Source organism: Macrosteles quadrilineatus, unplaced genomic scaffold, assembly GCF_028750875.1.
Source record: "Macrosteles quadrilineatus isolate MER2022 unplaced genomic scaffold, UCM_ALF_1.0 Scaffold_7__1_contigs__length_78375512, whole genome shotgun sequence".
Taxonomy (NCBI): domain Eukaryota; kingdom Metazoa; phylum Arthropoda; class Insecta; order Hemiptera; family Cicadellidae; genus Macrosteles; species Macrosteles quadrilineatus.
The window spans coordinates 59,942,829-59,970,013 of NW_026542600.1; the positions used below are offsets into that span (position 1 = coordinate 59,942,829).

General features: G+C 35.3%; 1 protein-coding gene across 2 annotated transcripts in view; it reads left to right on the forward strand.

Annotated features, from left to right (window-relative positions):
• The first annotated feature begins 954 nt into the window (after positions 1 to 954).
• Positions 955 to 27,185, forward strand: part of LOC128997723 (uncharacterized) — a 30,930-nt gene continuing 4,699 nt past the window's right edge. Inside the window, exons 1-4 of one of the 2 annotated variants that reach the window (XM_054423361.1) lie at positions 955 to 1,266; positions 1,789 to 2,021; positions 13,788 to 14,006; positions 15,206 to 15,394. In XM_054423361.1, the coding sequence (XP_054279336.1) occupies positions 1,238 to 1,266; positions 1,789 to 2,021; positions 13,788 to 14,006; positions 15,206 to 15,394 (670 nt within the window). In that variant the 5' untranslated portion in view covers positions 955 to 1,237. The remainder of the gene's footprint in view (positions 1,267 to 1,788; positions 2,022 to 13,787; positions 14,007 to 15,205; positions 15,395 to 27,185) is intronic. The other variant, XM_054423362.1, reaches the window with a different exon arrangement.

The following is a 27,185-nucleotide window of genomic DNA, read 5'->3' on the forward strand; positions in this document are numbered from 1 at the left end:
TTACACACGAGGATTATTTTACCGATTGTGTCTAAAAATTACTGTATGTATTGATTAACGCTGTAATAGTTCCGTGCTGTATCATGAAGTGATTATCGTAAAGAGTAGTAATTGGTTAATACAATAATTAATAATTCTTGGTTCGATATTTTTCATATACATAGAGCTGAATACGAACATTTTGTACTTTTTTCGTGTAGTTTTTGAGAATCGAGTATATTTTTACATATTGATTAATATTGAAACCTTATTATGCTAAGTACTGTACAACCTTTTTGAAGATTTATATTATTTTAACAAGGTTATTTAGCATTTTAACACAACCATTAACATTTATTGAGGGTAATTTTTAGGGTAGCTCAAAGTAGATCTAGGGTAATTTTTGCCCCCTTTAGTGTATAAACGCCTCAACGAGGTGGAATCTCTACTAGAGGGTTGAGACTATTGAGAATTATAAGCCAATCATCGGTCTCAGGTAAGAGACACGACTTTCGGCTTTTTAAAAATTGGTTTTTTAGTGTTTCCACATCACCAATGAAATTCGATCAGGGTTGAAGCAAATCGGTGAGGTCATGTACCAGCCTCTCTAAATTCGCTGCGAGTGTCTGCAAGTAAAAACGCGTTTCCAGCATACTAACACTGGTTTAAATTGAAAAAACGTGATTTTTTTAAATCTATGTTGGGTTTATTTGTTTGGGAAATGTTCAGTTTTTTATTGCCCCTTATAGAATTAATAATATAGATATATAAATTAAACGACGGTATGGTTATAACTGGAAATTCAACTCCCGACACCTAGTGGCAATTAGACGAACTGTTGCGAACGTCAAAGCGAAAGCGCACCTAGTGGCGATGGCAGGCGACTGGGGACTGACTCTGCTGCTGTCTGCTCACTGCTGACTGACTAGTACTATAAATAACTACTATACTATACTATAGTGCTGCTATACTATAGCAGTAGCAGCTAGTCTGGCTCTGGCTAGTTGAACTGTTAACTGTTCAGTGTTCAACTTCAAACTTCAACTGACTGTTCCCTTGGCAATCGCAGTTCGCACTGTACTTCACCTTTCACCTCCACCCTAGCACTAAAAAACACAAACAAACACACCTTAACAACACAGAGCGCACCTAACCTATTGGCGAAGGGTACATGAAAAAGGTTTTCGTTTTCAGTCATAAGTTCCTTTTTCATAGGCCTAGCCTTCTTGTCTTTATTTTACAAACTTGTTGAATTAAGATGAACAAAGCATCAAAAGCATTGAGAAGGTAAGTTATGATTTAATGAATCAAAAAATGATTAAAAATTCTCGTAAGCCTAAATTAATTTGTTTCAATAGACCTAGTTAATTGCTTAGAAAAATAACCTTTAACCTAAGTTAAGTTAACTTAGGCAATCCATCACTTAGTCACACCACAATCCGATTGCAAAGCATTCATAGAGAGAGAGAGAGAGAGATCTTTATTTACAAATCGTTAAGATTGAAAATTGCGTCAAATATATTACAGAAACTTCATAACTTTGGTTATTGCCTTAAACGAGAAGCCTACATAAGTTATTGCAAAACATCGTCATACTGTATAGGTAGGGTAAATTAGCCTATCAAATTCCAATTTTAGCTTAAGGTAAGTTAACTTAGGCCTATTTAAAATTGTGCTGAGTTTAACGCTGAATGTGAATAGGCATAGGCCTATGTAATTATTTTTTCAATGCAATGAATTAAAAAATTAAGTTATTGTTACCGTAGCCTATAAGTTACTCTTCCTTGTACTCATTTTTTATTTCCTCAGGAGCAGTGTACGTCTGAAATCATTAAGTTGTGGCCACAGTGAATTAAACTTGATTGTGTCAGATTTAAAAGAATTCCGATCAGCTGCAAAGCACTTTACTGATGCTCAAGAAACTGTTTGGAAAGATTTATTTAAATGGGCAAGTAGAGAAAGGAATGAGGCGATCAGAGAATCTTTTTCATATCTTTTTGAACTAAATCAACTATGGACTGAAATACAGTGTGATTTTGTGGGTAAGCAAGAATTTCAGTTGTTCTTTACGTTTTAAGAATTAGTAGGTAGGCCTACCTATGGTTTAAGCTATTTTTAAAACTAAGTTATTTGGTTTGTACATGGGTTTTTTGTAAATTAAGGCCTCCAACAAAACTTGTGTTTGACGGAGGGAGTATTTAGTTCAAATCTAAGATCTCCCCATGTCGCAACACAAGTTTGTTGGTGAACCTAGTTTACTGACAACTAACTTACTCGGGGAAAAAGTTTAAACATTCGAGTTTAGAGCTCTACAGAAAAGTACTTAATTAGGCCCTAGTTTGGTTAGAAAAACACGGAGTAACAAGGGCGGTCCCCAAAATATTTTTTTGTATAGATAAAAAACTATTAAGTTATACCAGGGGAACTTAAAAATGTTTATTGCAAATCGTTCTACCAAATTCATTGTAGTCTTTACACTTGTGGCGAACGAAAGGTCTAATTACAAACTCTAACCTAAAACTTGGGATCGTTCGAGTCTGACTATTTTTTGTACTTACGTAATGAAAAGTAGGGAAGATTGGCAGACGACGGACGCTTTCAGCAACATACGGCAACGACAGCGTCCGATGCTGGCGTTCGTCGTTCGGCCGCAATCTTCTTCTTTATTGAATTTTTCGGCATTTAATGTTATCATTCGTTTTAACATTGATGATTGAAAACTTGAATTTAGGTACCGTATTGGGTAAAGAAGAAGTTGTATTAATAGTCAAAGCTTGAAAGGTAGTTGAATATTAATTTAAATCTGAGTTCAGTGTTAGGAATTCGCAATTACAGTACACGGTAATGTAATTCAATGATAACCATTGCAAATTTTAAAACTTTCAATATTAAATAGAATACATATTTAGAGCACCTAATAATATCATATTTAAGAATAACCCATTTGGTGTGTTGCTAGCCACGAAAAACAACAAAATGTTAGTGTCTCAGACTTAGATGCGGAAGGGACGGATTTAATTCCCGGCACAGCCGCAAAAACATTGCACATAACCTTTCTCCTCACGTTGACCCCTTGTGACTGCCACTGGCGTAGAAAAAAAATGAGAACACTGAGAACAATTCTTCAGACGGTAACAGTGACGGGACGGCAACGGGTAACGTTAGTTGGGTAGTGTACTTAGGTAGGTTAACTGTTGCTTACTGGGCAGGTATAATACAGTAGCAGTCATTTTGGGTGCTAGTTCTTAAACGCTTCTTAGATAAAATAAGTTCTCTGGTTCAAAATCTTGGTCTGATTTTGGATATTTTCTGTTTAGCATGCATATCGGCACCAGTTGAAAGGGTATTTTCGTAAATCAATAATGCTTTAATGTGTTGTAGTGCTGTGGTATTCCTTCGTTATTAAAACCACAAGTCTCAATAATGCTAAAACATTACCATTATACAGTACAAGTTTATTTTTAAACATTTCTTTGACCTTTAATAAACTGGGCCTATTAGCCTATTACTAATGTTCAATATTTATTTGTTTCAAAATATAAAAAAATATATATATACGTCACCTATATTGCAATCACTTTCAAACAAACACATTTACGTTTTATATTATTATATTTTACATATGAGGGCATCCCAAATCCTATAATAGACAGTTGTTCCCCCAAATTTAGTTTTTTATACAAATTACTGATACATAAGAGATAATCATAAATCTTTGAAAAGAACAGTAATCTTGTCATAGTTGTCTCAACGGTTGACTGAGCAGGTGACTGGGGCTAGGCCGATGCAATTTTCTAATAACTGTGATGATGACGGCGACTTCCATTGTCTTGAGCTACATTCCACAGATCAATACATTAACTTTGTTAATTCTCATTTAAAGAGCCTGAAAATATTTCACAATAACATTAGTAGCTTTTCCAAAAATTTGGATGAGTTTTTAGTTTACTTAGATTCCTTTAATACCAGTCTAGACGTTATAATTTTTTCTGAGTGCTGGCTTGGCAGGGGAGAGGTGGGGGCGTACATCGACGGGTTTGACACTCACTTGACTACCACTCAACGTAACCGCAATGATGGTACGGTATCATTGTGTTTACTAACAAACCTCTATCAGCGACTGCACGACAATTCACTCTGGGGGACGTTCATGGATTATTACTGGAGACTTTGTGTACTGCAACAAGAACTTCAATTTACTTGCACTTTACAGAACATTAGACAGCAATCCAGTACAATTCACTAGTGAACTTGAGACTTACTATCAATCAGAACATAGATAAAAACAAAATGTGCATTTTTATGGGTGACATGAATTTAAATCTTTTGAGCAAGGATATACTAATTGACCTCTACTTAAACAGTTTACTTGGCTCCGGCCTTGTACAGTGTGTGGACAGACCGACTAGAGTTACACAGGACACTGCCTCCTGCATTGATCACATATTTGTACGGTACTGTGACATGACTGCTGTGCGCGCTGCTGTACTGCACACTAGCCTCACCGACCACTATGCCACCGCCCTCACTATACATGACACTGCATACACTCACACACAAACATTCAACATTCACACTGCAACTGGACCTTCTCAAACTTACCTTGATCACACCCTACTCACTCAAAATCTCTCTCAGACCGACTGGGGACTTGTCCTAAACTGTCTACATGTCAATCTGTGCTCCGAACTCTTTTACAAAAACCTTGAATTTGCGATAAAAAAAAACCCCAATAACTACAAGATCATCTAGACGTAAGAGAATTAAACCGTGGATTACAGACAGTTTGGTCAAATCAATACGTACTAGAGACAAATTAAATAAAGCTGCACACCGTCAACCATTTAATGATAATCTACAAACTTATTACCGGAATTACAGATAAAACCTAAGCAGTCCATTAAAAAGAGCCAAAAGAGATTTTTACAGGGAAAGACTCAACCAGTACAGTCAAAATTCCAAATTATTTTGGGGACTGATCAATAATATTGCTGGCAGATCATGTACCTAATAAAAACTCATTTCCAATTGAAAAGTTCATTCCTAACAAGTCTGATCATACGCAAGCCACAAAACATGTGAATGCAGATGATTTTAACAACTTCTTTGCTTCTGTTGGAGAAAATTGATCAAATCAGATAGATGCGGGCGGGACCCCGGTGGTTGTTGACTCTGACTACTACAGACTGGACTCTACTTTCACATTGAAAACTGTTTCTGCACAAGACGTACTACGACATATCTCTGGGCTGCGTGGTGGCTTAGCTCCCGGTCTGGACGAGGTCTCGGCTGATTTACTCAAACAAAACACACTCATAATTTACATTCCGCTGCTACACCTTATCAATTTATCTCTGCTGACTGGTATATTCCCGGCTCAATTTAAAACAGTAAAAGTTATTCCTTTATTCAAATCAGGTGATCCAAAAGATAAAAACAATTTGAGGCTAATCTCATTGTTAAGCTTATTTTCCAAGGTTTTGGAGCGTATTGTTAAGGAACAGCTACTGGAGTACCTTCAAAGTAACAATATACTATCTAATTCACAATTTGGGTTCAGAAAAGATTAAAACATCTCTGATGCACTTTTTGAAGTTTGTAAATCTATATGCCTAAATAATTCAATGATTAATAACAATCGATCCATCTTAATATTTGTAGATCTAAAAAAAAACATTCGACTCAATTGACAGAAATTTATTGCTAACAAAATTGGAACAGATCGGTGTCAGAGGCACTGCTCTCACGTGGTTCAAAAACTATTCATCTGACAGACATCAAGTGGTTTCCATCTGTGGTGTGAATAGTGATGCAAATTCAATTGAGTATGGGGTTATTCAAGGAAGAACTCTGGGACCTATACTTTTTCTAATCCATACAAACAACATTTCTAAACTCAACCTAAATGGTGAACTGTTTTTATTTGCCGACGACACTTTAGTTTTGATAAAGGGTTGTTCATGGGAGGATGTCAGGTCCAAAGCTCTTGGTGACCTCTAAATTTTAAAGAAATGCTTAGATCAAAATGTGCTCTCACTTAATGTAACCAAGACTAAATTCCTTCCGATATCACTCAGTATCAGCACTGATTATAGTCTAGACAATTTGAAGGTTCATTGCTGCGGCAACCATAACAGTTTATCATGTAATTGTGAGTACATTGAAAGGGTAGATTATTATAAATATTTCGGTGTTTATTTTGACTACCGAATGAAATGGTACAGAGCATGTAGATTTCTTGAAGAAAAAGATTCGTAAATATATCCATGCTTTTAACCAATTTAGTGAAATTTTAGACGAGGATGACGTAAAGCGAGCTTATTTTGCTTATGTGCAATCCTTGATTTCATTTGGAATTATTTGCTGGGGAGCATGTTATCACACCACCTTGGAACCCTTGAATCTAATTCAAAAATCAATTTTGAAAGTTGCTTTTAGAAAAAAATAAAAGGTACTCCACTGATGCTCTATTCTGTGAGACGGGAATACTACCGGTCAGACATCTTTTCATCCAGTTCCTTCTTAATCACACATTCAAAAACTCATACACGATTCTTACAGCAGTCAGATATCAGCACTTCACAAGATACTCCCACAATGTTAGAATATCTGTTCCTCAGCTACCGGTACATAAATCAGTTCTAACTACCAACTGTTTTTATGTTGCTCAGATCCTCTGTCGAAATTTAATTCAAAAATATGATATTCAACACGTTTTTAGTTTAACCCCATTACAGAAATTCAAGAGTCATATTCTTGTTTTACTGCACTCCATTACCAAAGAAGAGGATGAGACTTTGTTTAGACCAAACCATACTACTTGACTCTGACTAAAAATCCTTGACCCTTAGACCCCCTCACCCTCCAAATGTCTTTTTTTTATTGAACTGGCTTTAATTGTCGTCGCCGACATTCTCAACTGCATTTCAGTTTTCTTTTAAATAATTAAGAAAAAAAATCTCCCATATTCAGTTTTTGCCCTTAAAATTTCGCAGAGTGATAACAACCAGGCTACCGCACCCCCATAACCCCCACGGGCACCTGCCCATGTAGGCCTAACCCATAAGTACGGCAGATTTATCTGACAATTATAGTTGTACTACTGTAGTTAATCTTGCTGTCTGTTTTTATTTATCTTTATCTTTCTGTATAATATTGGGATAAATAAACATATTTCATTTCACGTATTTCATTTCATTTATGAAATATTTGAAATGTTAGAATAAAACTGCAAACCTGATAAGTATATATTTGAACATAATTGGTGATCTAAATTTATTTCGCAAACATTACCAAGATTTGTTTTAATAAATTTTATTAAAAACATGATTGTTTTTTCCCGATTCAATGACATGTCAGTGAAAAATGTTATTCATTTCATAATTCAATGACTAAGCCAGTAATTTTAAACTTTAGTATAAAATGAATTTAAGTGCAAGTTCACAACTAGGGATGGACGAGATTGGATTTTTAGTTCGAGACGAGACGAGACGAGATTTTTTATTTCTCATAAAATTTCGAGACGAGATCGAGACGGGATTTCCCTTCTCATACACAACGGGAAATGCACGTTCAAAATTTTTACCTGATTTTGTAACATTGTTAGATGACTGTTTAAATACAAAAATAATGATAATAGGCAAGAATATTTACAATCTTTAATTAAAAAACATCAGCATAACATTTTTTTATTAATCACGCCTAACTTATTAAAAATGCCTACGATTAGGAAACATAGTGATATCAGTTAGGATAGAGTTCAACTTATCCTAAAATAAAATAAATCATAAAATAAAAGCAATATTAATTTTTATAAAATAATTACTTTTTTTGACTTTTAGCGAATTTCCCATATAGGGAATAAGCTATTACCGTAGTACTCATGGTAAGACCTGGACGCGGGACCGATTTTTTTTTTCGTTTTGAGGTCCCTAGAGGCCAAAAACACCATCCGTTCAAATTCATATATATATATATATTTATATATTTATATATATATATATATGTGTCCGTCAGCACGATAACTCGAGCAAAAATGATCCGATTTTGATGAAATTTGGTACAAACGTGTAAAAGTACGTTTATTCGAACAAGTTCGCGATCCAGCATGATCGGACCATGGGAACGGGGGTTTACGGGGGGTTTTATGGGGTAAAAATAGGGTTTTCCCAGTTTTGACCCAAAAAACATAAAATTAGGCAATTTCTTTCCAAACCATTTTGTAGAGCTTAAAAAAACAAATAATTTAGTATATTGAAGCGTTATTATGCGCCTAATGGTTACGGAGAAAATTCCAAAAAATTGTAAATTTAAAATTCCCATGTTATTCTTATGGAGAATAAGCAAACTGTTGTAGTTTGCTTGTTTGTGAACATATTTTGATCAAATTTGGAAAATGTTTTTATTTCTTACTAACTATTCACATTTTACAAAAAAAAAAACTGTTTTACCCTCCCTGATGCAGCAAACCTAAGTACTTGTTAAACTAATTCTATTTAAATCAAGAATAAATGTTATATTTTTAAGTAGGTAGACATTTCAGTGTAAATCCAATCAGTCAAATGGAAATTCGCTTAGTCTGCAGGTTTGCTGCGGCGGGGGTATTTATAGTAATAAAACATTCCTCACACTGCTTACACTTAACAAAACTTCTCAAATGTTATTAAAGTAATATTATTAAAATAATTAAAGTAATATTTACATTTAAAGAATTAGTTAATAAGAACGCCTTCGCAAAGGAAACGCAACTACAACACGCTCCTGTATTGCGGGTATTGCATTGACTTTCTGCAGGCGTTTTTAATTTTTTAAATTTTTTTTTATTCTCGTCTCGATAAAAATCTCGGCCAAAAAGAAATCTCGTCTCGTGTAACGAGATTTAAAATTTCCCGAAAATTTCCCGAAATTTCGAGACTTGACCATCCCTATTCACAACCTTTCATACAATAGCAGTAAACACCCTGTATGTATAATTATGATAATTAATCATGTCATCCTATTGTTTTGGTACTTGTCAACCGCGAGCAGCTTAGGCAACTTAGGCCCGGCAGGTAGCCCATGTGGCTGCCAACCTTATAACGAAAGTTCCCCGTAAAATCCCTGCACTTGAGCGACGGCTTTGGTCTCAGCTAAGCTTGATCTCGGCTAACGCTCCATATGTCATGAACCCATTTTTTGGCTGTCTGTTAAAATTGGCCGAGATCAACGATAACCGCAGGACACGAAACCCCGTACTCGTGAATTGTCTCTTAGTGTCTTTGGTCTGTGAGACCGTTATATTAGATATTTTTTGAAATTTTTTGTATGTATTTAACTACATATAATCATAAAAGATAAAACTGTGTTACATTATTACTCCTATATCATATATGTTTACATGTTTATGGGAAACCCCCTCAGTGTTGGTAAAATATTTTTGAAAAAACGAATACATCTATCAAAAGTTGATAAAGTAAACCTTTTTTTTAATTACTGTTTTTAAATTAATAAGGCCTTCACTGATATATTATGAAAGTTTATGGACTAGTTTATGTAAACAAACACAAACCATCAGAATTCTGTCTATTTTTTAAGTGTGACTGAGACTTCAAATAATGCCTAATTTTACTCATAGAGTAATGACGATTTTGATTAGCCTACACCTTTGGTGTCTTCGGACGGTGAGACTGTTTTCGTATTTTATAAATAGCCTAGTTTTTGAATATTAGGTAACTATGGAAATACAAGATATAAACTGTGTAAAAGGATACAATTATATAATTTTGCATTATAAAAGTAAAAGTATTACATTACATTATTGTTCATAGGTAGTATTACATTATATATAGTACCTACTATTATTCATTTTAGGTGTCTTTGGTCTGTTGGACCAATCATTCCCTAGGTGTCTTCGGTGTAGGGGACCGAATTACCGGTATACAAAATTGTAAACGAATCTGTAACCTTAAAATTACACCCTCGCGTCTGGTGGTATACTGAGTTGAGGTAGGAAGGTAGCAGGAGACAAGTCCTGCAACCTAGAGGGGGGAGCAGGAACTTAAAAATATTACGTTATCGGACTCACAGACCGAAGACACCAATCTAGGGTTTAAAAATTCGCACAATATAAACTGAACATCAGAACTTCGTCAAACTTTAATACAATTTAGAGATACATATACAGGGTGATAAACTGAAGGAGGCCACCATTGGGATATACCATTGAATGTATCCTCTAGGTGTTTCTTACATCTCTGTGAAGATACTTATAGTGCAGTAAAAATAAGAGAAGAATTCCATAAACCTAAAAAAAATTAACACAACCGGGGAATTTGGTACAGATGTTGGGTGTACCTTCCTTTTGAACATACTAAAAGTCCCCTAAAATTGAAGCTGTGCTACGGCCGCCATATTTGAAAATGGCGGCAAATTTATGTATTTTTCGCTATAGTGACTTTATTATTAGAGATACAGGAAAAAGCTAAACGTACAAAATGTAGGTCATCTAAAAATACACATTTTTTGTATTTACCATCTTTCTCTAAACCCAACGGTTTTTGAGTTATTTGTTATTAAGTATATTTAGTTTTTTCTATTTATCAAAAATAGGTGAAACACATGGAAATTGACAGTTACTTTAAAGGATTATGATAATTTATCCTATTTAGTTAAATAGTGTGATACTATAAAATCTAAAAATGTAAGCTTATTTTATGAGTAAAACAACTCTGCCACAGCAAACCTGCAGACTCAGCAAATTTCCATTTGATTGGATGTTTTATTAATTGTATTTAAATAAAATTAGATTGAACAGGTACCTAGGTTTGCTGCTACAGGTAGGTTATTATAGTGTGTTTTTTTTTGTAAAATATCAATAGCTTAGTATAAAATAATTAATTTTCCAAGTTTGATCATAATAAATCCATAAACAAACAAACTGCAACAGTGAACTAATTCATAATAATAGCATGGTAGCTTAAGATTTACAATTTACAAATTTAAATATACAAATTTTGGTTGTGTTTACTAAAAATTTGGCGATTATTCGTCACGATTCGAATACTAACCGAAGGGGTTTTCAAAAGGATATGAAGCAAGTAATTTAAGTACTGTAATATTAACTCGTACCAAGTATCGGAAATATTGTATGCAGTGAGGAAATCAACCATATTTTGTAAACTACGCAATAGTCATATTAATATTTTATACTCATTTTTACCCATTTAATAAATTAACATTTTAATATTTTGATGGCACTACCACTATTACTCTGATATCAACTAAGTGGGATGAATAATTGTCGTAAACCTTGAAAGTAACCGTCGATTGCGATGGGTTTCACCGATTTTTGATAAATAAAACTAAACTATACCATACTTAATTAGTCACCAACATGAACTTGACACGAAAAACACCCTTCCAAATTTACAATGGGATGTCAAGTATAGTTAGTTAGTGTGTTGGTGCCATCAAAATACTAAAATGTTAACTATTAAATGGGTAAAAAATTTAGATAAAATATTAATATGACTATTGCGTACTTTACAAAATATGGTAGATTACCTTACTGCGTACAATATTTTCGGTGCTTGGTACGAATTAATATTACTTAAATAACAGGCTCCATCTCCTTTTGAAACCCCATTTGGTTAATATTCTAATCGTGACGAATAATCGCCATCTTTTTAGTAAACACAACCAAAATTTGTATATTCAAATTTGTTTATTGTAAATTTAAAACTCCCATGCTATTCTTATGAATTAGTTAACTGATGCAGTTTGCTTGTTTATAGATATATTTTGATCAAACTTGGAAAATTAGTTATTTTATAGTAAGGTACAGTATTGATATTTTACTTAAAAAATCACACTATAATAACCTACCTGTAGCAGCAAACCTAGGTACCTGTTGAACATAATTTTATTTATATACATTTTTTAATAAAACATCCAATCAAATGGAAATTTGCTGAGTCTGCAAGTTTGCTGTGGCAGAGTTGTTTTACTCATAAAATAAGCTTAAATTTTTAGATTTTATAGTATCACACTATTTAACTAAATAGGATAAATTATCATAATCCTTGAAAGTAACGGTCAATTTCCATGTGTTTCACCTATTTTTGATAAATAGAAAGAACTAAATATACTTAATAACAAATAACTCAAAAACCGTTGTGTTTAGAAAAAAAATTGTAAATACAAAAAATGTGTATTTTTAGATGACCTACATTTTGTACGTTTAGCTTTTTCCTGTATCTCTAATAATAAAGTCACTATAGCGAAAAATACAGAAATATGCCGCCATTTTCCAACATGGCGGCCGTAGCACAGCTTCAATTTTAGGGGACTTTTAGTATGTTCAAAAGGAAGGTACACCCAACATCTGTACCAAATTCCCCGGTTGTGCTATTTTTTTTTGGGTCAAAACATATTTTTACTGTACTATTAGGAAATCATATGAGTCTTCTATCTTGATGAAAGTGAAGTAGCAACATAAATACATTTTCAGTCATATTTAGCTTGTAGTTATTATATAACTACAATATGCGATACTCCCTGGTGTGGATTAACGTCCGCACGAGTGAGTACTACGACTATCCGCAGTACTATCCTGATAATTAGACCAATTCGTATATACCAAGGCAAAATTGTGGTTCCGATTCCACTATAAACTGTAGGTCCCTTAGTTGCCATTAGCTGTATGGGCTATTCATTAACAGCTGTGACTAAGGAATGTTGGCCTTAGTCACTAACAAGACTAGCCTACAAGATCGCGCCACTCATCCTACATTCATCTCCAATCATACTTTTCTTAAAATACCTAGTTTGTATGGTCGCCATTTAATAAGAAAGTATTAAAAGAAAGAAAGAAAGAAAAGTAAAGTATATGATTGAGTATTTTCCATATCCATTTAAAATATGACTTGGTGTAGTATTTTTAAATAAGACACTCAAATATGCTAGATTTATATCTTTAGGCTTGTGTTTGTGACATAGACAGGAACAGTACATGGATTTTGATGACTGGAGAAGATTTGTGAATTATATTTAGGACTGTGATATTAAGTTTTTAAATATTCGCTACCAAGAGCCTATGGTTTGGCTTCCGTTCATAAATTACTTTCAAGTATTTTTAATCCATAAAAATTGACATTGCATATATGAAGTTGAGCTCCATAGCACCTTATTGCATTATGGAGTAAAACTTTACTTGATTAATTCACTAAAACAGTGATTCTTTGGTTTTAATTTTACACCACCGTGTCAAGTTAAAAACTCATAATCACACAGAAAATGATGACAGTATGTCAGAAAAGTAATCTGGCACCCAGGCACAGATTTATGTATCTACCACCTCTTCTTTTTCTGCCTCAATCCCCATACTCAATTGTCACTCCCGCTTTTTTCCCACTGCCTGGATGAAAAACCCCATTGTCAGGCTTTTTGTAAGTCTGTGAAAATCTTAAAGTTGGTTCTCGGACCTCGGTACCAATACATTTGCCATGAACCAGTAGTATCGAGAATCGCCTTAAAGTACAGACACGTCACTAGTATGCACATCATGGTTAAATTTTGTTACAAATAAATCTAAGTTAAGTTTAAGTTTAAACTTGTACAGTTTTTCCTTTGTCATGCATTTTTTGTTTGTTCCTCCTACTGTACCTTTTTCAATTTTTCGTTAATAGAATGCTAGAAACAATTTTTTAAATCATACATCACCTACAAACAATTATTTGTACCTATTTTTGTTTCACAATGTTTGTTGCTGTATCATATCAATACTATTGAAAATGTTTAAGTAACTAACTTTTACTTTTCATGCTTTCTAGAACAATTAAATAAGTTTAAACACTCGTTTGAAATGATCTTGGAAGGTGAAGTGGGCGTGGACAAGTTAAGAGAGCATCTTGGAGCATGTGAAACTAGAGAGAACAAACTAAAGAAAAACTTAGTTAAAGCCACAAAAAAAGACAATGCAAATGAAGTGAGGCAAATAGAAGAAAAGATTGTTGATAATCGATCATCAATAAAGGCAACCCAGCTGGAGAGTAAGTTTGATCTATTCTTATTTTGTATTTACATTTCAAAAGATGGATTTGTTATATGGCAGAGTATTAGACTTAAATTTAACAGATTTGGTTGCACTGTCACTGTTACTTTAAACATCAAGGATTAGGATGTTTTGAATTCTTTTGTATTTAAAATATAGCTTTGTAACTCGTAGTGTATGGCTTTTGTGAACTATATACGAGGTCAGTTTGGAAACTAACCTCCGTTTTTAAATATAAATTAAACACAGAAATAGAAACAACATTTTTGTTACATACATCTTAAAACTAAGTCTTTCCTCTACTTTTCAACATAGTTTCCTTGGACATATAAACACTTATCATAATATATATGGAGAGTGTTGGGAAGTAGCGACGCTACATTGGCGCGCTACTTTTTTTGTAGCGTTAGCTGTAGCTACGCTACTTTTAAGATTTTGTAGCTTTAGCTGTAGCTAGCTACATTTTTAATTAGTTGTAGCGGAATTTTAGCTACTTTTCTCGCTACATAAACATTGATTGAGATAGTGATGATTTTTATCACAACCTTACGTGAAACAACCTCTTTCCTCTTTCAAACTTAAATTTTCAAGAAAATTAGGCTTATCTACTTTTTTGGCTTCATACAGCTGGTCGCAGCTGTTTCATTACGTATTACAACTTTGTGTGGACATGGAGGCCATTATCTGAGTGTTATCCACATTTTTGGCTCTCATTTACTTCATTTGCTACTCTATGATTACTGTCAGATAAAATAAAATCGCTAGATGCAGACAACGTTTAACATTACCGGTGACAAGAGAAGCTATTGAATTTTAGCAAGTAATTGACAGGAAAATTAGTAATCAATTTAGATTCTTTATTTTATAGATAGTTTCAACTTGGGTTTTAATGGAAACCAACACTAAACCTTAAAATAATGAGAAAGCTGGTCTATCAACCTTATTTGCTTCAGCTGTTGATTGTGGTTTATCATCACAAGCCCTTCCTTGGTTGAATTGCGAAGATTTTTCAAAGGTTTACCAAATTAGCGAAGAGGAAATTACCTGATGAAATTTAAGATATGTCTAGGCTACTAGTTGTAACGAAGAAATCTCCATATAACATGAAACTTGCATTGAAAAAATAGCAGAGTTTGCCCCTGCTAACATGTCTTGTCTTGAAAATATTCTCATACAAGAAATGTTTGTACTTTACAGTTACAGAAAGAACTCACGAGAATGAAGCAGTAAAATTAATAAGGCTGAAAGAGAGTTTGTTGAAACTAACTGCAGCTTATATGGAGCAAGCTCACAAGTCGATCATGATTTTTGATGGTCAGAAGAATGTGGTAACTGATATACCAGAGATGGATAGCTCCAGAAACATGCATAGCGTTCGATATAGAGGTCAGTTCATTTTGAAACTTCAAAAAGTTACTCTTTACACTAAATGTTAGTTAATTTTTTTTTGCTTAACTCAATTCAACGGGAGCGTAGCACGACGTATGCCAAGTGCCACGACCAATGATGTAAGTCAGTGTCACAACGTCCAAAATATAATTTTTGAGCTGTTTCTCAACATCCAATATAAAATATTTCACTGTTGCACAACGTCCAAAGCTCACCATGTCCAAAAGTACAGTAACTGCAATGAACATAGTCTTTCTACAAGCTCTGGACGTCATGAGATTGGTCGTAATGAACAGCGCATTTTACTCTCTTAAAAAAGGTAGCAGTTGCACTATGTCCAAAGCTGCTGAGTTGCACGATGCCCAGAGCACCTGCACACTGCTTTACTGACTTTAGTGCTACATTTTGCATCACAATTACAAAAGGTAACTAGACGTATTATATCTACCAATTTTGTTTCAATTTGTCAACAGCTTAATCTTCGATTAATGTTTAAAATTATTCTATATGGTTAGAATTAGAACTAATTATCGCAAAATCTCAAATTTTACTATATATAAAAACTAAATACTATGTACAATGAAGCATTATTTATTTTGGTATGTTTGCATAATTGATAAAAAAAAGTTACGTCCCATGTATTTGAAAGCCTAATCCAAACATAATTATTTTTTGTTGTTAATTGTTAGTTGTTAATTTGTTAACAAAATATAAAAATATTTCAATACATGTAAACCTTGTAGTTTTCCCGCTGTTGCCTTAAAAATGTATCAAAAGACCCACTACACTTTAAAAAATCAAGGAAAAAGCATGATTGATATAGAAACGGTTTGGAATCTTACTTAAATCCATAATCAGTGACACAATCTAGAATAAATAAACCAAACCTAAGACATAGGTGGGCAAAAATGATATTTAATTTGTTCGGATCAGCTGTCTGAAATATGGTGAAATAAGAATTTTGCCGTTCTGCTTGTTTACATTAAGAATGTCATTACAAGGTAATACAGTAGTATACTTCATAACAAGAGTAGAAAGTGAGATATTACATATTGAGACCATATGTTTAAAGTGTGATTTATCGAGCACTTTAAATGGTCAAGAATATAAATAGACCCACTTTCACTCGTGTTTTGAATGATACTTTTCACTACACTACAAATACTATAGTATATTACGTTACTAGTCCTGGATTTAGGTGGGTACCGGACGAGTGTGGTCATTTCCGTGCAAGACGAAGTTGAGTACGGGATTACCAAAGAGTCAGGTAAACACATTTTGGACGAGTGACGTACGATATTTTACGGCATACTACTCTAAGATAACTTAACAATAAAACATCTGTACAAACCCTCATTTCCACAGACAAACAGTCAACAATCACTACTCATAACCTGTAGGTTATATTTTTGTTTATAACCACTCATTGCCAAATATAATCAGCTGGTTTGTGTCCGTAAAACAGTAGTAAGTAATGAAGCCCCATTTGATTAAGCTGGCAGCAAACAGCTGTTTTCTGGACTAAATCCTTGCGTGTGAAGTTAGTTAGTAAGTTAAAACAATGGAGTGTTGTGTAAAATATTTTACCTACGACCGTTTTTTAAAGTAGCCATTTCAGTCCAGTTCTTAGAATTGAAAAGTTTCACTTTACAGCTGTTTACTTTCATATCCGCATAGTTTCATTTCATATCCGCATAGTTTTCTCATATCCACACAGGTAACGGACCAATGAGGTTCAAGTATTAAGAGAAAAGAATTAAAATTGTAATGCTTCGAACGTCAACTAATCAGCTGATCAGCTAATCAGTTGACCAATTTAATTGTTGATCCGACTTGTTCATGTTGATACTCGTGTATTCTTAATTATCGTCCAAAAAAAATGAAATATTTGCCGAATTGTACCTGATACAATATTATTTATGGTAAGAATGCCAATGTAATAATCACATTACTACATTGCTAGTACATTGCAGCTTGTACATTGCTTGCAATGTAATATTTAACGAAGTTTAACAAACACGTAATTACAGGAAATCAGCTGATTATACAACAAGTTGCATCACTTTCAGTGGCAATGACAATACACGAAAACATAACCTCTCTAAAAAGTTATCATTAGTGATTGTTAGTAATTAAATCCAGATTGATAGTAATTAAAAAACGGTCGTAGGTAAAGTAGTGTACGCAACTCGCGTTAATAGTCTTTACGACACTCGTAGAAGTTTTTAAGGCACGAGCCAAGGCTCGTGCCTTAAATTTTCTACTCGTGTCGTAAAGACTCACTTAACGCAATCGTTGCGTAAACTACTATTTCTCAATTAAAACAGACATTGGATATTTATTACAGTTAGGAACAATACAAAACTCAACAACAGCATTTTTTAGGTCGATGACTTCAATTTAAAGTTAATATTTCCTTTGGTTGTACAGTTTTGGTTGTTTTAAATTGAAATAGTTGACGAAACAATAACAAATCTTTGTTTGTTTATGTCGGCAAAATCCAAAAAAGATAGTAAACATTACTTTTGCATAGTTAATATTCTTTTTCCCTAGTAAACAATGTAATGATGAATTTTTGCAGGTGATAAACATGTATCGAAAACGGGTCCGCGGAATTGGCTAACTCTGGAACTCGCTAACCCCATGTTAAACGCCCTATCTTCAAATTTGGTCGATGAGAGGAACTCACTAACTTGTTCGGTTTCGGAATTGGCTAACTCCGGAACCCGCTAACCATGTTTGGTTTTCTCATCGCCCTGGCCTAACACCTACTATTCGACGACACCAGAGTTATTTCGGTACTTCAGTATTAAACGGAGGCCACATTTTGTCAGCGCGCTGCGGCGGTTATGTTAGGTTGGGTTATCATAATAGAAAGTATCGTTCGATTCATAACGAAGCGAGGAAAGTCCTACACACATAATATTTACGATAACCCAACCTAACATAACCGCCGCAGCGCGCTGACAAAATGTGGCCTCCATTTAATACTGAAGTACCGTTATTTCACCACTGGCTAATTACCGGGCTATTCCGCCCTCGACCTACGGTTTCGCGATGTATATGCGCGGATCCAAGAGCTATTCCGCCCTCGGCCTAACACCTAGTATTCGACGCTACCAGGGTTATTTCACCACTGGCTTATTTACCGGGCTATTCCGCCCTCGACCTATCGTCTCGCAATATACGCGGTCCGAGAGCTATTCCGCCCTCAGCCTAACCCTAGTATTCGACGCTTCCAGGGTTATTCCACCACTGGTTATTACCGGGCTATTCCGCCCTCGACCTAAGGTTTCGCGATGTACTCCACTCCACTTACCAGGGAGAGATGTCGCTAGCTATTCGCCCAGCGCTCAAGTGATTAGTCCTTGTCCCGTGCTGCTTATTTAGGGGTCGCGACGCTGGTGCAGTGCGTGGCGGCTCGGTGAACTACAACCCCGCGCTATTTGAATTGCGAACGGCAACGGTCCTACTCTCAATATTTGACCGTTACACCCCCTTCTTAGTTCGGGGTGAAAAAAAACCAACAAAAAAAAATTCTCTTACTTCAGGAACAAAATTCTTTAATGCAACATCCCTGCATAAACAAACTTAGATCTTCCTATGAGTAAAAGAACGAAAACTCTTCTTGAAACTAAAAATTTCTTCTCTGAACACAAAAAAAAATCCTCAATCATTATGCCTCCGAAACTGAGGCTTCAAGACTTTTTCGCGGTACCATGTTCCGTCTTCTCTCCAGCGTCGGACTTTGTAATGTTTGGATTTTCGTCGCCTTCGGTAGCCAATAGTCTCAGATGCTTCGTCGTTTTGGGATTGCCCCCTCGCGTACGTAATAATAATAATAATAATAATATCACTTTATTGTCATAAAACATTTCACATTTCCAGCAAAGCTGGTGAAACAGATGACATTGTCATTTCTTAGCTAACAAAAATGAAAAACTAAATCTAAGAATTAAAATTAAAATTAAACTAGTCACTTTTTAAAAAACAATCATTTAAATACTCTTCTATTGTATAGTATTTCTTTTTTATAAGGAATAATTTGAATTCTTTCTTAAACTTTATAATACTATTGATGTTTTTAAAATGAGCAGGTAAACCGTTGTAAAGCCTCAGACTCATATAGTACGGTGATCTTTCGTAAACACATAGCCGATGTCTTGGATACTGCAAATTATTTTTTGAACGTGTTGGGTAGTGATGAATAAATTGATTTTTTATAAATAATTGTGGATTACTCTTAAAGTATACCAGAATTTTATAAATGTAAAGTGAAGGCATTGTTAAAATTCCATATGTTTCAAAAAGCGGTTTACATGACTTTTTTTTGTGTGTAAATGATAAGATTCTTAAAAACTTCTTTTGTACCTTAAAAATTGTTGAGGCATATGATGTTGAGCCCCATAACTCAATACCATATTGCATAATGGAAAAAAATATCGCATAATAAACTATCAGCTTTGTTTTAGAATCAATTATGTTTCTTAAAACATACATCTGGAAACAAGCTGTATGTAATCTTTTAGCTAGTATTTCAATGTGAAGTTTCCATGTCAAATTTTTATCAATATTTATGCCTAAAAATTTAGTTTGTTCAACAAAAGCTAAAATATCATTTTTGTACGGTAATTCAAAAATTATGTTTTGCTTATTTTGTAGTGTTTGGAATTGCATAATATGTGTTTTAGCATTATTAAGTTTTAAACCATTTGCCGCAAACCAGTTAGTTAAGTCTACAATTGATTGATCAAGTTCTAATCTAAGAGTATGTACATCTTTTGCTTTTACTATGGCTGTAGTGTCATCAGCATATAATATTAGGTTTGATGATACATTGTTAGGTACATCGTTAATGAATATTAAAAATAACAAGGGACCTAAAATTGATCCTTGGGGTACACCACAATTGATGGTTTGCCATTTTGAAATGAAGTTTCTACCATTTTTCTTAATGACAGTTCTTTGTTGCCTGTTTCTTAAATAAGATTGTATCCAAGACAGCGCCAGATCAGAGAAGTTATAATATTTAAGTTTATTGCTTAATACATTATGGTTCACACAATCGAACGCCTTGGAAAGATCGCAGAACACTGCTGCAGTACTCTGAGATCCATCCAAGCCCTCCGACACTCGATTTATGAAATCAGAGACAGCTGATATTGTGTTTTTTTCCAATCTAAAGCCAAATTGATTATCTGTAAACAGATCATTGTTTTCAAAAAAAGAGTACATTTGTTCATATGCTGTTTTTTCAAAAATTTTAGATAGAGATGGTAAAATTGACACCGGACGATAGTTTTCTGGGTTTTCTACTGAACCTTTTTTGAAAAGTGGTTTCAGTTCAGCATTTTTTAATTGGTATGGAAAAATTCCTTCATCAAAACATTGATTTAAAATCAGACACAGTGGCTCCGCTATAAAGTTCATAATATTTTTTATTATTTCAACTGAAATCCCATCCCATCCTACAGATTTTTATTTTTTAATTTTTTTATCGTAGTTTTAATTTCTGATACAGATACATGTCTGAATTTGAAATTATTTCTTTGATTAATCATAAAATTATTTACTAACTTGGATGCAGTATCCAAACAAGGTATGCAGTTAATATCCTTAGAGGTGTTTGCAAACTTTACATTGAGAAAGTTGGAAATAGCCTGACCATGAGTTATCAGCTTATCTCTGACACACAAATCAGGAAAGTCCATATCTTTAGATCTCAAGACACCAAGTTCAGACTTGACAACAGTCCACACTGCTTGGCTCCTGTTTTCAGCTGTGGTTATTACCTTACAGTTCAACATTTTACGGGCTCTATCACAAACAGCTTTAAATATTTTTCTGTAATTTCTGTAATAGTTTTGAAAATTCACATCCTTGTTAGTTTTAGAAATTACACATAATTCTCTTTTACGTTTACTTGATACAATGATACCTTTAGTCACCCAGCCTTTACTTGTATTCTTATGCAATCTACTAGAAAAAAATTTTGGTGGAAAGCAGTGATCAAAATGAACCAACAATTGATTGAAGAAACAATTGAAATTTGTCTGTGCATCCTGAGATGGCTTTATGTTCCAGTGAGTTTCAGAAATGCATTTGTAGAACATTAACTTATTTTTATTTGAAAATAATCTCTTCTTACTTATTCTTTTATGCAGTTTGGCATTACTATTTGAAATATCTATAAAAAGAGCCCTATGGTCTGAGACACCTAATTCGATATTCATTTTGGATCTCTTAATTTGGGAATTCAATTCTAAAAAATCACTAGTTAAAATGTTATCAATACACGTGACTGACTTTTGAGTAATCCTAGTCGGAGAACAAAAGTTTGCATTAAAACCATACATACTAATTAAATCTAAGAACAAATTTCTATGGTTGGGTAAGTTACAGGTTCTTAAAATATCAACATTGAAATCCGCTGCAATGTAGATCTGGTGAGTTTTAAAGTAAGTTTGCAACTTGGTTAAAAGTAGCTCTAGTTTCTCCATGAAAGTTTTAAAATTATTTTCATAAGGTGTTCTGTAGATTGAAATTACAATAGCATTCAAAGAGGGTAATTCAATGCAGCAAACTTCAAAAACATGTTCCTCATTATAAATATAAAAATCTGTCCTTTCTTTAAAAACATAACCACGTTTCAGAAGAATACACGAGCCCCCCCTTGCAGTTACGCCCCTACAAAAGTAGGCCCCAACAATGTAATTATTAAGACTTGATAAAAGATTAATTTGATTTTCTGCTAGACAATGTTCATTAAAACAAATTATGTCCACATTTGAATCTTGCAACAATATCTCAAGTTCATGGCATTTTTTAGTAAACCCTCCTTGTATGTTTAAATGCATCATCCAAACTACATTATTTTTATTGCTTACTTCACAAAAACCTGTACATCTTTCCCACTGTTCACTTTTCTTATATACATCATAATGGGAACACTTACAAATAAAACAATAATTATCATCCTTTAAGAGGCTTAAGCTTGAATTAACATTAGGTTGAACAGTTTTGTTTTGTGAAAAAGATGAATCATGTGTTAAATCTATAGAATCTATTTCATTAAAACTAATTATATTTCTATTATTTATTATATCACATCTAAGAGGTGCATTCTGACCCATAACATTGTTTATGAACTCAGGGCAGTCAGAATTATTTAATTTGTAAAAAAAATTCATCTTTTTCACATTGGATAGAGTACTAGCATTATTTATAAAAAACTATTATTACTATTTACAATAATTTCACTGGTTTCAATATTTACACTTTCACTGCTCTGCTTTTTAAAAACACTTTCTGGTATCTTGAGCACTTCACTAAAAAGAAGATGACCTGGAACCGTTGGTGGGCTGCTGATGCTGATGGTAGGGTTGTCGTGTGTCATCGGCTGTGGTTGAGGTGAACTCTCGACGTTAGGTGGTTGGTTAGGCATTCCACTGCAGGGTGATGAGCCTGACATCATCGAAACATCAACATCAGGTGGAGCATGTCTGTCAGGTGAAAGATGAGTAGCTGAAGAGAGTGGTGGTGCAGGTTGACCTTTTGGTAAAACTTGACAAATTTCTTTTTCCTCGTTTACGTTTCTCGTTCTATCCCGGGCGATTTGTCACACTGTTGCAATGGTTTAGGGGATGGGGGAAGAGGTGATATTGGATCCGGTGGTGGCTCGATAATGGAAGGGTCGTTCACCACCCGAAGATCATCATCATCAACCATAAGTGTCAGGACAGGGGACACCGATACTTCTCTCTTAGGATTCGTTTTAACAAATTTTGGGGCTTCTTTGAATTGTTTGTAATGACTGAAACTCACGTTGTCTTCCATTTGGAAGACGACTTCCTTCCCGGCCGGACCTGTGACCCCCAAGCGCGTCATTTGTGCCTGTTCCGTTCAATTCACAAATCTTAATTCGATTTCCCTAGCTGTCGATGGTTCTATTATCTCAAAATTTTCATCGCTGAGACGTCCCCTTCGGATGGCCGCGCCTATCCCCTTTCGGAGTGTCTTGACATCTCCAAGTACGTCCCGTATTGACCCATTATTTGTCGATATTTGTTCCGCCACAGCACAAACGTATACACCACATGACACCGAGTCTTGCTGTTTCGATGCTTGTGGTGGGGTCTCAAGCATCTTCCAGTCGGCGGGATCAAAACTCGCGTACTGGAGCCGGGCAACTTCTCGAAGGAATACGAAGATTTCCTTCATTTCGTCTAACCTAGGAAGGTGGAGAGGATCATATGCCTGGATAGTCTTGTCCCTGATGCGAACGTAGACCAGGGCCCAATGTCCGTTCTGACCAATGTTCGGTAAGTGTAGCGGAAACAACAAAATTTCTTCTTGAAAAATTTTTATTTCCCGAATTCGCCCTTTGGTCTTCTCAATGCCCCCGTTCTTCCAGTCTCTCAGGAATACGGTGTCAAAAGCCCAGGCAGTAGGTATAGTGTGATAGTACCGGCTACGGCGTTCGATTAGCCGAAAATATGAACTTAGGGTCACTCCATCTACTAATCCATCGCCTATTAAGCCCTGCAATTCGGAATCCCGCATTTTAATTTGTGGCCGAATGGTTGCCATCTTAAGGTCGTCGCCCAAACCGCAAGGATGGATGGAGTAGCGTGGTGAAATGCGCAATGCGTCAAGTGAAAGCCAGATGAAACCCTGCAAATGTAAAAAAAAGCATTAGAACTCGGCAGTAGAGCATGTAAATGATCCCAAGAACCCAGTTGTTAGTACATATTAGTTACAGGATACTTGATCTAACCCCTCTTGAACGTTAATTATTTTCACTCCTATCAAGGAAAAGCTTCAGATCCTTAACATGGACAATTTGTTTGCGACGACTATTTGGATCTTTTACTTCGTACAAATTGTACCCTGATCGACGTGTGATAACCCAGGGCCCCTCATACTTTGGCGCTAATTTACTCGCGATAGCTTCAGCTTTCGACGAAAGTACGTGAGTTCGTTTTAGGACAGACTGACCTACGTCATACCGCACATCTCTTCTCCGCAAGTTATAATGTCTAGCCTGTACGTTAAAAGCAGTTTGTAGGTTCCGTTGTGTGGTATCGTACAACCTTTTAAACCGTTGCATCCGTTGGGCGTGTTGTTCCACACGCTCCGCCTCGCCTAACTCCGAAGTCCGTTCAAATGAAGGTCCGTGTAACGCCCTAGGCGTTCGAAGCTCGCGGCCGAAACATAGCATTGCTGGCGTGAACTGTGTCGAGTCATTGGTAGCTGTATTTATCGCGAACGAAATCTCGCGAAGGTGTTCGTCCCACGTCCTGTGATCACCCCTAACACTCTGTGCTACGAGGGTTTTAATCACTCTATTTCGCCGTTCAATCGGGTTGCCTTGAGGACTATAGGGGGCCGTGTGTTGACAGGAAACGTTCCAATCCCTAGCCATCTCTTGGAAGAGTTTCGCACAAAACTGGGTACCATTATCAACTATTAATGTCTCGGGTGCCCCATATCGTAGTAGTACTAACTCCTTAAATTTGTCCGTCACGTTTTTGGCCGTGGCACATCTCAGAGGTGCCATCTCTACCCATTTGCTGTATTGATCTTGGAAAGCGATTATGAATGTATTTCCTTTTCTAGATCTCGGTAACGGTCCTAGCAAGTCTGCGGACACCGTATGCCACGGTCCACCCGGTGGACGGTAGTGCATTTGACCCGCTGGTTTTACTTGTTTGACTTTAAATCGTTGACAGCTTGAACAAGTCTTTACATATTGTCTAACTTCTTTTCTCCAACCCGGCCAAAAATAATTCTCAGCGACTCGGGACGCCGTTTTCTTGAACCCAAAATGACCGGCAGTAAGTGAGTCATGGGTCTCGTGTAGTACTTTCATTCGGTCTGACGCATGAACACAAAGTTTCCAGCTTTCCGTCATCACGCCCGATTTTCCGGTTCTTCGGACAAGCTTATACAACTTGCCTTCCCGGATTGTAAATTTCTCATACGAAGACGGATTTTTGTTTACTTTTTTAAACAAAGTGTCGTACCAATGATCTGGTTCCGACTGCTCGATAATTTTGTCTGATTGCGCGATTATTGGGCAAACCATTGTTCGGACATCTTCACACGGGTGCTCAATGGGATTTCGTGATAGTGCATCAGCGACCCTATTAGCCGTTCCCTTACGATACTCGACCTCAAATTCGTATTGTTGGATTTCTAATACCGAACGAGCCAAGCGGCCGGACGGTTCCTTGAGTCGCAGTAACCATTTGAGGGCGATGTGATCCGTTACAGCTACGAATTTGTACCCTTCTAGGTATGGTCGGAACTTTTTAACGGCCCACACTAAAGCGAGACATTCCTTTTCTGTAACGGTATATTTTCGTTCAGTATTGGACAGAAGTCTACTAGCATACGCGATCACAATTTCGGCATTATTTCTCTTTTGAGTTAAGGAAGCCCCGAGGCCCTCATCTGACGCGTCAACCTGCAGTTTAAATGTTTGACTGAAATCTGGACACGATAAAATAGGTGCCGAAACGAGACGATTTTTCAACTCGCAAAAGGCTTTCTCTTGTTTCTCACTCCAATTCCACTTCACACCTTTCTTTAAGAGGCCAGTGAGAGGAGCGACGATCTTCGATAATTTATCTATAAATCGCCGGTACCATGACGCAAGGCCTAAGAATGAACGAAGACGTGTTACCGTCGTTGGGCGCGGATACTCGACGATAGCTCTAACTTTGTCGGGGTCAGTTCCTATACCCTCTGAATTTATCATGTGTCCTAGATATTTCAGCTCTGTCTGACAAAACTTACACTTCTCAATGTTAAGTTTAAGACTAGCTGTACGTAGCCGTTGGAAAACGTCTTTTAAGAGCTCTCAGTGCGACGCTGGTGCAGTGCGTGGCCGCTCGGTGAACTACACCCCGCGCTATTTGAATTGTGAACGGCAACGGTCCTACTCTCAATATTTGACCGTTACAAGATTCAGCTTTTAGTGACAATTTTTCCCACCAAAATTGCAGTTTTCTGATGTGTGAGGCCTCATCGTAACCGAAGGATTTGGGTTATATGTGTCTCTTTTATGTGACATTTATAACAGTCAATGATTTTTGTATACACCACAGTATCCTTCCTTAGAAGTAAGATTTGTTTTACCTAATAATTCATTGACTATTTAAAATAATAGTTTTTTTAAGTAAACAGCAGCTAGCATCACGTTTTGACTTAAAAATCTGCGATATCTTTGATTTAATTACAAATTTTCTATTGCTTTGAGTTAAGTTAAAAATTATCTATTTCTTACACTATATTCCTTAACTTATCATTGACTTGAAATTTGTTAAAGCAAACCCTGAAAATAACTTTGTAATTAGTTTTTCCAATACAATATGAAATCATGAAAAGTGAAACAAACTTTGATAAAAAAAAAAAAAACGACTTTAGATAAGTACGTTTAAACAATTTTACTTGAATTCACTAAAATATCACCAACTGTAACAATAACCCCATTTTCATATGTATGTAAACAAAATTGTATCATGACCATTTGTTTTGATTTTATGAAAAAATTAAAATGGCCTTCGACATTATCAAGATTGCTAATTAGCAAAGCCTTTTTTTCTATAGACGATTTTTAAAATGCAAATAATTACTCTGAACTCCTAACACTATTGGCCACTAGTAGGCAGCCTGCATGAGCAAAACTCTTTTTACAAATTGTTTAGTTTTGAAGTATTATTTACTTAAGTTTTTATAGATTTGGGTAAGAGCATTCCATCTTAGAATTTTAAATTTAAATAAT